This window comes from Antennarius striatus, chromosome 8, assembly GCF_040054535.1.
Source record: "Antennarius striatus isolate MH-2024 chromosome 8, ASM4005453v1, whole genome shotgun sequence".
Lineage (NCBI taxonomy): Eukaryota > Metazoa > Chordata > Actinopteri > Lophiiformes > Antennariidae > Antennarius > Antennarius striatus.
The window spans coordinates 16,591,690-16,605,000 of NC_090783.1; the positions used below are offsets into that span (position 1 = coordinate 16,591,690).

General features: G+C 41.2%; 2 protein-coding genes across 8 annotated transcripts in view; both read left to right on the forward strand.

The window, feature by feature from the left end:
- Positions 1–122: 122 nt before the first annotated feature.
- On the forward strand, positions 123–2,305 carry cep20 (centrosomal protein 20). 4 transcript variants are annotated; one of them, XR_011036930.1, is made up of 4 exons: positions 123–197; positions 850–1,151; positions 1,301–1,476; positions 1,909–2,043. XR_011036930.1 is itself a non-coding variant. In XM_068321953.1 (4 exons), the coding sequence occupies exons 1-4, from the start codon at positions 170–172 to the stop codon at positions 2,033–2,035; spliced, it is 438 nt and encodes a 145-aa protein (XP_068178054.1). In that variant the 5' UTR covers positions 123–169; the 3' UTR covers positions 2,036–2,305. The 4 variants fall into 4 exon arrangements, 3 of the variants coding, with proteins under 3 accessions (XP_068178054.1, XP_068178056.1, XP_068178055.1); XM_068321953.1 differs by having other exon boundaries at positions 850–1,047; positions 1,301–1,385; positions 1,909–2,305; XM_068321955.1 differs by having other exon boundaries at positions 1,301–1,385; positions 1,909–2,047.
- Positions 2,306–6,714: 4,409 nt separating this feature from the next.
- Positions 6,715–13,311, forward strand: part of myh11a (myosin, heavy chain 11a, smooth muscle) — a 30,420-nt gene continuing 23,823 nt past the window's right edge. For 3 of the 4 annotated variants that reach the window (XM_068321533.1, XM_068321535.1, XM_068321536.1), the window contains exons 1-3: positions 6,715–6,873; positions 10,251–10,616; positions 10,843–10,999. In XM_068321533.1, coding sequence (XP_068177634.1) covers positions 10,275–10,616; positions 10,843–10,999 — 499 coding nt within the window. In that variant the 5' untranslated portion in view covers positions 6,715–6,873; positions 10,251–10,274. Of the gene's footprint in view, positions 6,969–10,250; positions 10,617–10,842; positions 11,000–13,311 lie in introns of all 4 variants that reach the window. The other variant, XM_068321534.1, reaches the window with a different exon arrangement.

The following is a 13,311-nucleotide window of genomic DNA, read 5'->3' on the forward strand; positions in this document are numbered from 1 at the left end:
AATAGATAAATAGATAAATAGTAAAGGTCGGTGTAAATCCATCTGAATGACTCCACTCTCAGTTTGACTGTCAAATTAGTGAGATAGTTGTAGTTACAGAGCTATATCACTAGGGGGCGAACTCTACGACACGAAGCGTCGTAGAGTTCGTTTGTTTATACCGGTTGCAATGGCGACCATCAACGAACTGAAGTGCGGTAAGTGGTGACCGTCAGTCTTAATGTTGTCTCCCGTTACACTATTAAATCAAAACAGAGTAGGAAAACAAAAGTGTAGTGCTTTGGAAATGCTAATGAAATCCCTGGTAGCGCTGGATCTTCATGTTTACTTTTACGTGTTTACATTCTAAATTCCTACAATTTGGTAACCTGAGTGTTGTTAGCCTTCAGTATGATGGACATCTGACAGCGACACGGCGGTGTCTCCAATGTTTACATCTATATCTCAGTTCGCCTTATATAAAAGCTAACTAACTACCACATAAGTGTTAGCTATAAAGCTAACATGTACAATACGCTAGCAGGGTAAGCTAGCGAGGCTAGTTAGCAGGGTCAATATTTACGTTAAAGCAAGAGAAAAACCTGTAAAGAACATTTAATACGGAAGTTTGATCAAACATATTAATGCCGATTTCAAGAGGAGTTGGTGATGATTATGATGTATATTTAGTTATAATGGAGGAGGTGTTTTTATACGCTGTGAGGAGAAATTGCAGTTTATTGAATGGAGTACTGCTTATATTTAGATAAATACCACTAAGCCAAGGGAACCCAAGTTGCGGTCATTTGTCGCCTTAGCGACCCCAACATCGTTACTTGTTTTTAATGCAATACATTCTGAATGGTTTAGCTATAAAGGACAAGCTGGAGTCTCGGGGTGTCCTCGGCCAGCTGAAGGCTCGAATCCGGGCAGAGGTGTTCAGCGCCCTGGAGGACCACAAGGAACCTGGTCCGCCGCTGTCCCACGAAAACCTGATCATCAACCAGCTCATCTTGGAGTACTTGGAGTTCAACAATTACAGATACGCGGCGTCAGTGCTGTCAGCAGGTGAGGGGGACAGAAGACATCACAGCCAGTGGTCGGTGACGAACACAGCACACCATGATTGTGACATGTTGCAGCTGGAGATCACTATGTTCTTGAGTGCAAAGGTGAAAATAATAATGTGGGATCGATCATGTTATCTGGTAAAATATTGCTCGTTTGCCGAAGTTGAGGAAGAGTCTTTATGAAGAAGCGTCATAATTATTCCCTTTGCTGCGATTTAGACTTAACCATTCAGATCTGTTTGTCTTTTCAGAGTCAGGCCAACCTAAAGTTCCTTTGGACAGACAGTTCCTGGCAAATGAGCTGAGAGTCTCAGAAGATTCAAGCTCTAAGGCTGTGTATGTACGCTCTGCTATCCAGCACACTGTTCAAATATTTACTGATCCCCGTGGGGAAAATGATTACGGGATAAGGATTTGAAATAGCTCGGTGAGTCATCAAGATACACAAGACTTTCATTGATTTGAGCTTTCTCCACAACGTCTTTGGAAAGTACAACCATTGGGTTGTGTTGTGAAATTCTACATTTCTCTGGGACATTTTATTCTAACGCCATTTTTTAAAATCACATCTACTTGTATCTGTGTGGATCACTGAAAACCACACAACTGGCCATTTGGATAGATTGGGTAGCAATATTGCAATATTAGTCTTGATCAGATTCTGACTGTAGAATCCATGGCTGCACTTCACCTTCTTCGTGGAACATCTTCTTTGTCTAAAAATTGCATTCCCCAAGACTTATCACGATCTTGCCCTTTATTTTGAGTTAATAGTCCGGCACACAAACCAACCCCCGTAAAGAGGTAAAAACAGTCAAAGACGCAAACCTGCTAATAACAGTCATATTTTACTTTCCAGACCTCTTCTCTATGGCTTGGTGAGCCACTTCTGGAATAGCAATGACAAAGGTGGAAAAGTGTTTCTGTGTGGATCCTCTCTACCGGCGACGACTACCAGCAACCCAACCCTTGGGCCTGAGTACTGAAACACAATGGACTGGAGTTATTAGAACCTTTATTCTACAGCAGATGACAAGAAATGTTGCAGAATCTTGTTGGATTTCAGTGGCACCATTCTTGTATGACTTCTATTAAGTACTCACTCACCAGTGACCCCAGATGTTGTTTCTTAAAGTTTTTAATACCCTGTTTAAGTCCAGCATCAGTAGTGATAGCACTAATGCATATTGCATTCTTTACGCTTTGTATTAAGTCTTTGTTATGTTCAAAAATAAATGTTTAATTATTACAAAATACATGTATAGTACAGTAATCCCAGTTTGTTGAATCGCTATCATAATATCGACCACATGGTGGCAGCCTCCTCAACGATAAAGACAAAACTGGTTCTTGCTGGAACCTGCTGCACTCTCAAATCTACATTGCTACTAATAGCATGTAGCATTGTGAATGAAAATATGGCTCTGTGATTGCATTCATATTGGTGAAAAAATCATCTATAATATTCACATATGTCAGTTCAACAAAGTAGAGATGGGAAGTTCACTTTTTATTTGAAACTTTGTGGAATCAGAACTGCATTTGGACAGCGTGCATACGCCTCATGTGTTTTCTATGTCAACACATTTTGATTAGAGACACAACTTAACAATTTCTAAAACTCCTTCCACTTGGTTTCCTGTGATTTTATTAGCATTTTGGTGCTAATTGTTGTAACTTGTAAAGCCAAACCCAACCAATGTTACGTCTGCATATTTATCCTGGATCTCTTGTGACATGTTTTTGCGAGTGAAACCTCAATGTTATTAACTTGGTCTCCCATAGCTGAGAGTCTGCATGTAAATGCTCAGTTAATGTGACTCTGTTAAGATTTACTTACATTGCTATCCTCCTGGTTCCTGTGTGAAATGCATCTTTTAGTCATGATGGTGCACTGGTGTCGTTCCTGGAGTTTCCACCGCCTCACACCCTCAGTCAGCTAGGATAGGCTCCAGTACTTCTGCAACCCACCACAGCGGATGAAGCGTTTAATGAATGAATGAATGAATAACGATGCCGGAGAGAATAGAACAATCCTGTTATTCCATGTGTCGTCAAACATCTCTCGCACCATGTAAGGGAACTCAACATTCTCATCTGACACAAGTTCAAACTCAAAGTTTCTGGAGCTGTTTATCTTTAACCATTCACTTGAATGCACCTATTCAAGTTGTAGCATGTAAGATAACTACTACATTATATCTACACACCTCAGTTTTGACTGTGGAGGCTTTTATTAATGAGACCACAACTCTCCAATTGTTCACTGAATGAATCAGGTCACAATGTTTAGCACACATTGTATTTGCTGTAGCAATCAGTGATAAGGAGTAGATATGAACGTTCACTATCACAGTTTGTGTAAAAAGACAGAATGGACACCAATCTCTTCATGGTGTTTCCTGTTAGGGAAGATTCTGTGTCGTTAAATGCATGGATGCGCTATGAATAACAGCAGGCCTCATGTGGGACATCTGTAGTCTGAATTGAAATAGTTTCCTTTGGATTTTTTTTTTCAAATGGTTTTGCTCTAACTAATTTCCCTTAAAGGCTGTGACCATGAGGTGCCTGGTTTATTGGAACCACGTATGAGCGTCCTTGTGAAAATGGCTATATAAGCAGAGGAAGTTTAACAATGGCACACGTTGTTCATTTGAAAGTTTGTCCTTTAATAGGTAGCATTTCTGCTCTGTATAAATTAGCAGCGTCTACACGAGACAGCTGTATAAATAACATTGAATGCAGGGGTCTTCGACTGCTGTGGAGTGAACTGATGTTTGCCCCTATGCTCAAATTAGAATGCATTTGCATTCCATCAGGGTCAAACATATCCATAAATATATTTTCTCTCCATTAGTTTGCCTTATATGGACACGTGGGAGAAGAAAAACATGAAACATACTGCGTGGCAGAGATCTCTACATTACATGTTGTTTTTTTATTGTGTATGTATTCATATTGTGTTGAAGAATGTGGGTCAGATGTATCTCCTATGGGCTGGAGAAATGTCTTCTGAATTCATTCTGAAAAATCTGTTCACAACTGTATTTTTATATAAGACAAAGACATTATTTTGATTTCAGTGTGATTCTGACAGCGTACTTCCCTCGTCCTCTGATTCCTTAGGGTTGCTTATTACCCATGTTCACTTCTACTGCCTCCTCCTCACGACCCCGTCCACTCTTCCTGGGTTTATTTATTCCTGTTGGGAATCACTTTGAGTTTATTCTTCATGTGAGACAACTGGTGGAGGATGGCCAAAGTTTAGGACAAAGTCGTTTAGTCGGCACGGAGTGTCCCCTCACTTCCACTTTAAATTTTAGGCTCCGGTCCTCCCTTTTCTTGACATGTATGAGAAAACACCAATAAAGAAGTGAACAGAAAGACTGAGTGCAAACTAAAGACTTTATTACACTCTCAGGAAGGTATATAATAATATGCACAAATGCACAATGAATCTTCATCTTGGACTTGAGGATAGAGCAATAACCTGGTTGCCTGTAACCCCTCACCATAGGTAAAAAAAACAACAAAAAAACAAAACAAGGTTGTTTGTTTGAAGGGTGATGTTGCTGCTGGACCATATTTAGTCACTGGGGCTCGAGGTGCTTGCCTCTGCTAGACCCTGAAAGTAACACAGAAAGCTACTGAGATTCCACACAGACCCCACTGTCCTTATATGGCACACTGCAACCACTCTGCTCAATGTATCTGCTGCTCCGTCTTGCCTTCCTCCTCCTCTTCTACCTCTCATTCTTTATCCCTCCCTTTTGCCTTACGTCTCACCCTTTCTCTGACGGAGCGTTTCAACCCTGGTTTCTCCTTCGTTGAAACCATTCCACCTCCCTGATATTAGCCAGGGGGGTGGGGGGGGCTGCAGAGGTCCCTTGTGTTGGTCTGTCTTAAGGTTTTACTTACGCACACAGTAGTTACTGTCCCACACAAAACAGGCCCCCGCAGCTATCAACCAGCAGCTTGATTTATTGGAGCAAATAGATCGGTGTCCTTATATAGGAAGTTCCATTGGGAAGAAGCTGGAAACAGGAGGGATGGAGGGGGTGGGGTAGTTTTGGATGTGAGGATGTGATGCTGGTAATGATAGGTGATACATGCAGGATACGAACACACACACACACACACACACACACACACACACACACACACACACACACACACACATACACACCCCGAAACACTCAAATGTATTATGTAAATTTTAACTTACAGTATGTGTCGGGGGGGGGGGGGGGGGGCAGTAAGTGGGGATTCCTGCTGGGGGAAACTTACCTTATGAGGAGTAGAAGCAAACTGTATAATCTATGACATCTACAGGGTGTGAGATTGGAGCACTAAATTTTTTTTTACAGTGTTTTATCTGAGAATTTGGGAACAGTATCATTTTGAAGAAAAGAAAACTGTGACGTAAAGAAAGTATTTCTTTAAGAAGTAAAAGTTTTACGTTTAAAAAGCCATCTAAAATTTCAAAGGTTTCATGAGCCAAACGTACCAAAGCAGCAGAAGTATTCCTGAACAGGAGACGGAGCCCAAGTAATCCACACATACATCATGTTTTTACGAGTTTATGCTTTACAAGTCAAATCCTAATGTGGAAAGTTGTAACTGCAGCGATTTTAAATGAGTGCAATGGAGGTGTAAGGTAGCATAAATGGACAATTACGTGCAAGTAGTTACACAATCTTTGTCAGGTAGCCTTGATTCCAGAATGATTCCGTCACATTCTGTAAAACAAAAATAAACAAAATGCTATCACATTCTTTTTGACATTGAGTTCAACTAAAATCCTATAATACACAACTAAATCTGAAGCTCCTCAGTGTCACTGTTTTTGTTAATATAGGCACATTTTGAATTTCATGTCCGCAGCAAGAAAAGCTCAAAAGCAAACTGATTGGGTCGCTGCACAGGTAAAGAGCTTCATAGGTCACATGTGATAATAACAATAGTGAGTATGAAACAAACAGATGTGCGCAAAGACTTTGAGTCCAACAATTTTAAGAACTGTTTCTCACTTGTGAGAAATTGGAGGTTGATGATTACAGCATCTACAGTATAGCAAGTGATGTCATCAGAAAATGCAGCAAATCTGGAAAAATCTGCAAGAGGCAAAAAGAAAAACTAACAGGGACTGTGGGAGAACACTGTATTAAGGTGACCTAACACAACGGTTAGTGTCCCTACTCATGTGATTCTAAACTAACATTAGTTGCTTATATTTTCCTAACGTTACATATTTTATCTTTGTATTGTATTCAGATACATTCAGTTTAAATGATCTGTAAAATCTTTTTATCCCGTTTTAAACCAACTTTTTTTGGAATTGGGGTTGCGCATAAAACGCATCCAATGTGTTCTACTGCGCGCAAACCTCACGTCTTTTGCGCGCTTGCAAGTACAGTCAGCTGTGAGGAGAAAAGTTCAAATTATAGGAATTCATTCACATCAATGTTTCGTCAGTGCACCCCCACCCCCAGCCACCCCCCAAAACTCCCTGCGCGCACATCACCCTCTCCGGTGAGGCGTCGAGCCTGCTGGTGTCCCCCACCTTCACCGAATGGATGCTGCTGCGGGACGATGCTGGAGGAGGAGGAGAGGAGGAGGAGGAGGAGGAGTAGGAGGAGGAGGAAGGTCTGCTCATGGTGCTCCACCCTCTCTCATAGTTACGCAGTTTAAATGTTAAAGCCGTGAAATCGACGGGGGTCATTTGGACTGTTCGTTTTTTGGGAGTACCTCGTCGATACCGGCAGCTCCGAACCCGAACTTCCCAAATCCGAAGCTTCCCTGGAAATCAAATTCTTCCCATCATGTGAGTCCATCGGTGTTCGGTGCTGTTTAGTCTGGGTGACGTAACGGTGCACTTGTCATCCCTCTCACACTGGCAAGACGGGTGTGTTGTTGGGTGTAAGTATGATGACTTCGTTGTTGTTGTTGTTGTTGTTTTATTTGGAGTGAGTAGCTTCAGCTCAGTATTTTATTTTTTAAGTGTGTCTGCAACTTTCTTCAGCTCTCCGTTATTGATTTTTTTAAAATGCTGCATCGATTTTGCAGTCCTTTTCTTGCCAACCGTGAACTGATTCTAGAGATTAGATTAGATTAGATTAGATTCAACTTTATTGTCGTTACACATGTACAAGTACAATATAACAAAATGCAGTTTGGCATCTAACTACAAGTGTAATTAGTTTGGAGTACAATTACAGGATATACAGATATATAGATTTTTGAGTGTGATATACAGTATATATGTACATGTACATATATATGTACATATATTAAACATGATGCAGCTTTCACTTCTCCACTCAGTAAAGAACCGGCCTGGAGTCAAAGCATTCAGCTTCCTGTTTTCCAAATATGGGTGCGCAAACTGGGTGTCAGTGGACTGTTGTGGTTGAGGATGCAGACTGGTGAGAATCAGCTTCATGCATCACCAGTGAAGGAAGGACTATTGTTGACAGACTGGACTGTTTGTTCTCACCAGAACTCTGAACAATAGTCAAGTAATATTCACATTTAATTTCACCTCAGTCAGAAATGAGTCCAAAAACACTAAAAAACTTTTTTTTTTTTTTTTTGGGGGGGGGGGTGGCTTAACTCCAAAATTCTTCAGTTTTTTTTATTTAACTTTCCCAACACCACAGGGAAGTATTAGAGGTTTACACATTTTATTAACATTTTATTAAAATATTAAATAAATATTCCATTTGTAGTTCTGTCCTGAATGTCACGGTTTAATTTGTTTCTAACAAATCGTGCATACAAATCAACTGAATGCCGCTGCTGGTGCCTTTTGCTATTTGCAAGTTTTTGCAATTAATTATTTGTTTCCATGACAACTACTTATTTTTTTCAGTTTCAGATTAAGTTTAAACTGTGTTTACTTTGTTTGAGATATTTTTCCAACTAATGGTGTGATCGATCGATCGATCTATCGATCTATCTATCTATCTATCTGTCTGTCTGTCTGTCTGTCTGTCTGTCTGTCTGTCTGTCTGTCTGTCTGTCTGTCTGTCTGTCTGTCTGTCTGTCTGTCTGTCTGTCTGTCTGTCTGTCTGTCTGTCTGTCTGTCTGTCTGTCTGTCTGTCTGTCTGTCTGTCTGTCTGTCTATCTATCTATCTATCTATCTATCTATCTATCTATCTATCAAGTTGGAGATGGACTTTCTCTACTTGAACACACCATATGTTTGTTTTTTAGTATTTCATTATAATGATTTAATTCTCTTCATGCTGTGAAGATAATCGCCGTACAGAGGCGTAGAAATACCTCGATTATCAGGGTGATAACAGGAAGAATGTGTGTGAAACAGCCAAGAAAGGAAATGAGACAAATCATTCGCAGGCCCTGTAGGTCAGCGTCTTTCACCCGCATCTCTAAAGGTCACTCAGTCCCATGGGTGACATATCCACTTGTTTATTGTTAATTTTTAACAATAAACAACGTTTAAAAGGTCTGAAACATGGAAACCTTTACCGAACACATACTCCTGTCCAACATTGCAATTAGGATTGGACAATCTTAGCAAATGTGATATTGAGCCTCTGGTTTGCGCTAAGCTAAACAGGACATTGAGTTTGTGCGCTGCATGACTTGTTCCTGTGTTATATTTTTGAGTTACATTCAATAACGTGAATACATTTAATGAGCAGCACAGGTTGTTTAGTCTGAGAGCAAACAGGACAGGACCAATCAGAATGTCCTGGTTGTTGTGAGTTCCAACTATCCTTTAGTTCCTCAGATGAGTATTAACCCTGCTTCAGACGGCTGTTGTCAAGATCCACCTGCCAAGTGTGACACTGTGCTGACTCTAACCCTAACCTTAACCATAACCCTAATCCTAATCCTAATCCTAATCCTAACCCTAACCCTAACCCTAACCCTAACCCTAACCCTAACCCTAACCCTGACTAACAGGTAGACAGAAGGAGAGAGGACTTGTTGGGAAATGTCTGTTTACTTCCATCATGGAGGCAGCAGCTGCCTCTTCCTCATTCCTTTAGAAGTTTTATTTGCTGACCTGGGAATTGAACATTTCATTTATCTTTCCCCTAAATCCCTTTCAGAGCCACAGAGCTTCAGATTTTTTGTCCTTTCTGGGTGATCTGGGCAGACTGGGTCTCGGGGGTATATTTTTAGGCTTTCTCAGGAGGATCGGTGGCACAATCTCACATAGTTCCCACTCAATTAAAGTGTGTGCCACTCTGAGTATACAGAGGGGTGCTGGAAATTGGGGGTGTGTGTGTGTGTGACTGTTTCTATACATCTCAAATGCAGGAATCGCCTAATTTTAGTTAAGAGGCCAATCTGATTGGAGAAATCGTCCAATGGTACGACTCACCAGAAGATACATGCACATTTAATTTAAGTTTAATTCCACTTACACTCGGGTAATTTTGTGCTGCAGCTGCTCTTCAGGCGTTACTCCCAGGTGTGGCTGAGACCCAGATACTTGTTCAGAGTTTAGCCTCTGATTATTTGCATTTAAACAACAAGTGCCACCAGGAGCCCATATGAAGCCTGATTGTTAAAACCCCAGGCCTCCCTCAGGCACTCTGCCTAGCTGTTATCATTTTGGAGTAAACGACGAGGCCGGCGAGAGACATACTATTCCCTATATGGGCTTTGTTTGGGAGTTCGCTTGCCTTGCTGTTTAGGTGGACAGAAAAGAGCCTGCTCCAGAGAAGACGCCCATATATGGTCATCGCAGCACGAGACAGAAGCCTCCTCGCAGAGCGAGAGAGACATGCAGGGGGAGAGACATGCAAAACACTGATGCTATCAAGCGAGCATCGGTTTAATGACCAGGTCTGAGTAAACATCAGCAAACAAACAACAAAGCAAAAGCACTCCGAGGATAGTTAAAGGCGTTGAAAAAAAAGTTCTGGTTTGTGTTACTGAGTTAATTAAAATCAGCTTCCAGTCCTCAAACCTCCTAAATTAGGAAGGGGATTGTTTGTTCATCTCCCTTGTGGGATATGTGAAAGTGTGGGATTGAGAGTAGGGGAAGTCTGTGAGAATTACTGCACTCTGGAAACTTCCCGTGGATGAAATTTAACTCTTTAGTCAACTCTGTTTGTTCCCTTATGTCTCCTACTCAGTTCTGGCATTCCTTGTTCTCTGCCCTTCTGTCTCTGATTCATCATTCAATCCCTTCAAGTCTATCTCCTTCTTCCTTTCGGACAGTTGGCCTTCCTCCTCAAATCCAAGATGTCCAAGAAAGCTCCAGCCGACGATGAGAAGTTCCTCTACGTCGACAAAGACCTCTTGAACAGCCCAATGGCTCAGGCCGACTGGGCGGCCAAGAAGCTGGTGTGGGTCCCATCAGAGAGGCACGGCTTCGAGGCCGCCAGCATCAAGGAGGAGCACGGCGACGAGGTACTGGTGGAGCTGGCGGACAACGCCAAGAAGATAACCGTCAACAAGGATGACATCCAGAAGATGAACCCGCCCAAGTTCAGCAAGGTGGAGGACATGGCCGAGCTGACCTGCCTGAACGAAGCCTCTGTGTTGCACAATATCCGCGAGAGATACTTCTCTGGCCTTATTTATGTAAGTATACCGCAAAGACACTTCAGTAACCATTCTGACTCTGACGGTGTGTGACCACAAAGAGATGCTCCTGGTAATCGGTCCATTTATATCAACCTGACTGATATCCCAAAGCCCTTATCGTTTAAACCAAGTCTTCTGATGTTACTCTATCTTTAACTAAGCGTCCTCGTATTTGTGGATACAACATGAACATGTACCGACTGTCTGGTGTGTTTTCTCTCAGACATACTCGGGCCTCTTCTGTGTCGTGGTGAACCCTTATAAAATGCTGCCCATTTACTCAGAGAAGATCATTGACATGTACAAAGGGAAGAAACGACATGAAGTCCCCCCTCACATCTACTCCATCGCTGATAACGCCTACAGGAACATGATGCAAGGTACGACCTTTTTGCCGCTTTGTGGTTTCTGTCTCCCCAATGTAGCCGAATGAAAATCACATCACACTGAATGCAAACCAGATCAACTGAAACTACAAATATGTAGTCCTCCACACACTTTTCATGCTGTTAGAGTATCAGATTACATCCGATCTGTGTGTGGAAGTGGTGTTGATAGCTTTTAGCCCTTGCTGTGAGTGAGCTGTGGTTTCAACAGGTCTTGTTTCTGTCTGAGTGATGACAGAACTTGGGTCTGTCTAGTTGACAAAGTAGTCAATATAGACCGCAGACTGTCTTATACTGAACACCAGTGCAAAACAGTATTTCATAACCTGTTTGAGTGTCGGCGTTTTGGAAAGGTGACGATAATGGCCTCGGCAAGGTCCTGCTTACAGTAAATGTCTCTTGGATGAGACTGCAGCGGTTTCCCATAGAATCCTTCCATGGGGGGTCGTGCCCACTGGACCTCGTGTTGACGTGAGGATGTTCTCTCAAAGGAGCTGACATCCGGATTGAGAAATGGATGGAGGGCATTAAAACATTTCCTGTCGCAGCACATGCAAACTTTCTGTTGTTTTTTTTAAATTCTCTGTTGGTCAGTTTGAATGCCATTTTAAATGTTTTCCTTGTGTGAGAAATGAAATTTTAAAGGTCCATTAAATGCATCTAAGATCAGTGTGAGGAGTTTTCTAATGAAGCAGGATGTTTGTTCAAGAGTTGCAGTAGGAAGTAATTGTTTAGAGAGTTCCAAGGAAAGTGGGTTTATCCAATCTTCCTAAACCAACCCAACCCCTCAAGAGCTCCCATTTCATACACACCTCAAGCTGATAGCTTGAGGTGTGTATGAAAAGGCCAGATACAACACGATATAAAAATAATCAAATTCTAGTACAATGGGGGGGGGTTTAGACTTAATAGAACTGATATCACCACATTATGGTCATCTTCAAGTAAAGCCTGAATAAAATTTAGTGTTTCATTTTGTTGTTTATGTCTGTGTGCTTTAAAGGAGCAGGAAAATGCTGAGCTGATATGGGAGAGGAAGCAGGAACTTCCTGAAGATGCAAAATGAAGACGCTTTAGAAAAGCAGCTTCAACAATATTCCAATTTATTGGATGATTGTGTTTAATTTGCTGAATTCTTTTGGGGATGTCAATATAAATTTCCTACATCTGCCTTTGGTCTGTTTTGCAACTGTCACTAAAATGTGTACATTGGAGGATTTTCTGTTCCACCACATTGGTACACAGGGAACGATTGCATTTACCACCACAGCTACGGCGTGTAAACAAGGTGTCACAAGTAAACAAGGAGGGGGGAGGATTGATGGGTGTTTGTGTGACTGTTTGAGTTACATGACTTCAGTCATCCCTGTTAAGGAACCCATACAGCTGCCACGCCATCTCAGGAAAACACACACACATGAAAAAGGAGTGTGTGTCGATCCGTTGCGTTACATCAGACTAAACACACAGACATTTGCTTATGTGTTGGACAATTGATATTTAAAAGCTCCGGGACCACACATTCTGTTCTCACTATTCAAAATGCTTCTATTCGCAATTAAATGAGATGAGGAAGTCAGTAGCATAAATTATCGGCGGAATTATCAGTTAATGAACGGAAAAGATGAAGGCGAACTGTAAATGGGAGGTAATGGACATTTAATGAAAACCCATCACATTAAAGTTAATCTATAAAAATAGCTTTTCAGTAGTCTTCTGGATATCTTGGTTCAAATGAATTCATTCCATTGGGCCAGTGGTGTCAAACTCATTTTCACCAAGGGCCACATCAGGGTAATGGATGTCCTCAAAGGGCCAGATATAACTTATAAATGTAACTTGTGTAACTCAATGTAATATAAAATAAATGTAACTACTCCTTAATGTTTAATAAATCTGAATTTATTACTTATTCAAGTTGCAGTTGCACAGAAAAAAATGTTAGTTTTTCTGCAATAACATAAATCCTTTTAATTTGTCATGTTATGAAACCTACATAAGTCCATCAATCAAGGATCAAACTATCCAAGTGAATAAAGAAAAATAACATGCTCTCACGGGCCTCATAAAATGATTGTGGGCCACATTTGGCCCCCAGGCCTTGAGTTTAACACGTGCATTAGGGGCTCAGGTTTCTATGAGGACACACAGGTGGTCAGTTTCAGTCACTAAAGACGACTAAAGTTTGAGTTTATTTTTTTATACATGACTGTTTTTTGCCTTTGAGCTATTTTGAGTCTGTTTATGAAATTATGTTACAGTTATTTTACAGGTTATCTTAAAGATGTAGTAAAACAGAAAAAATA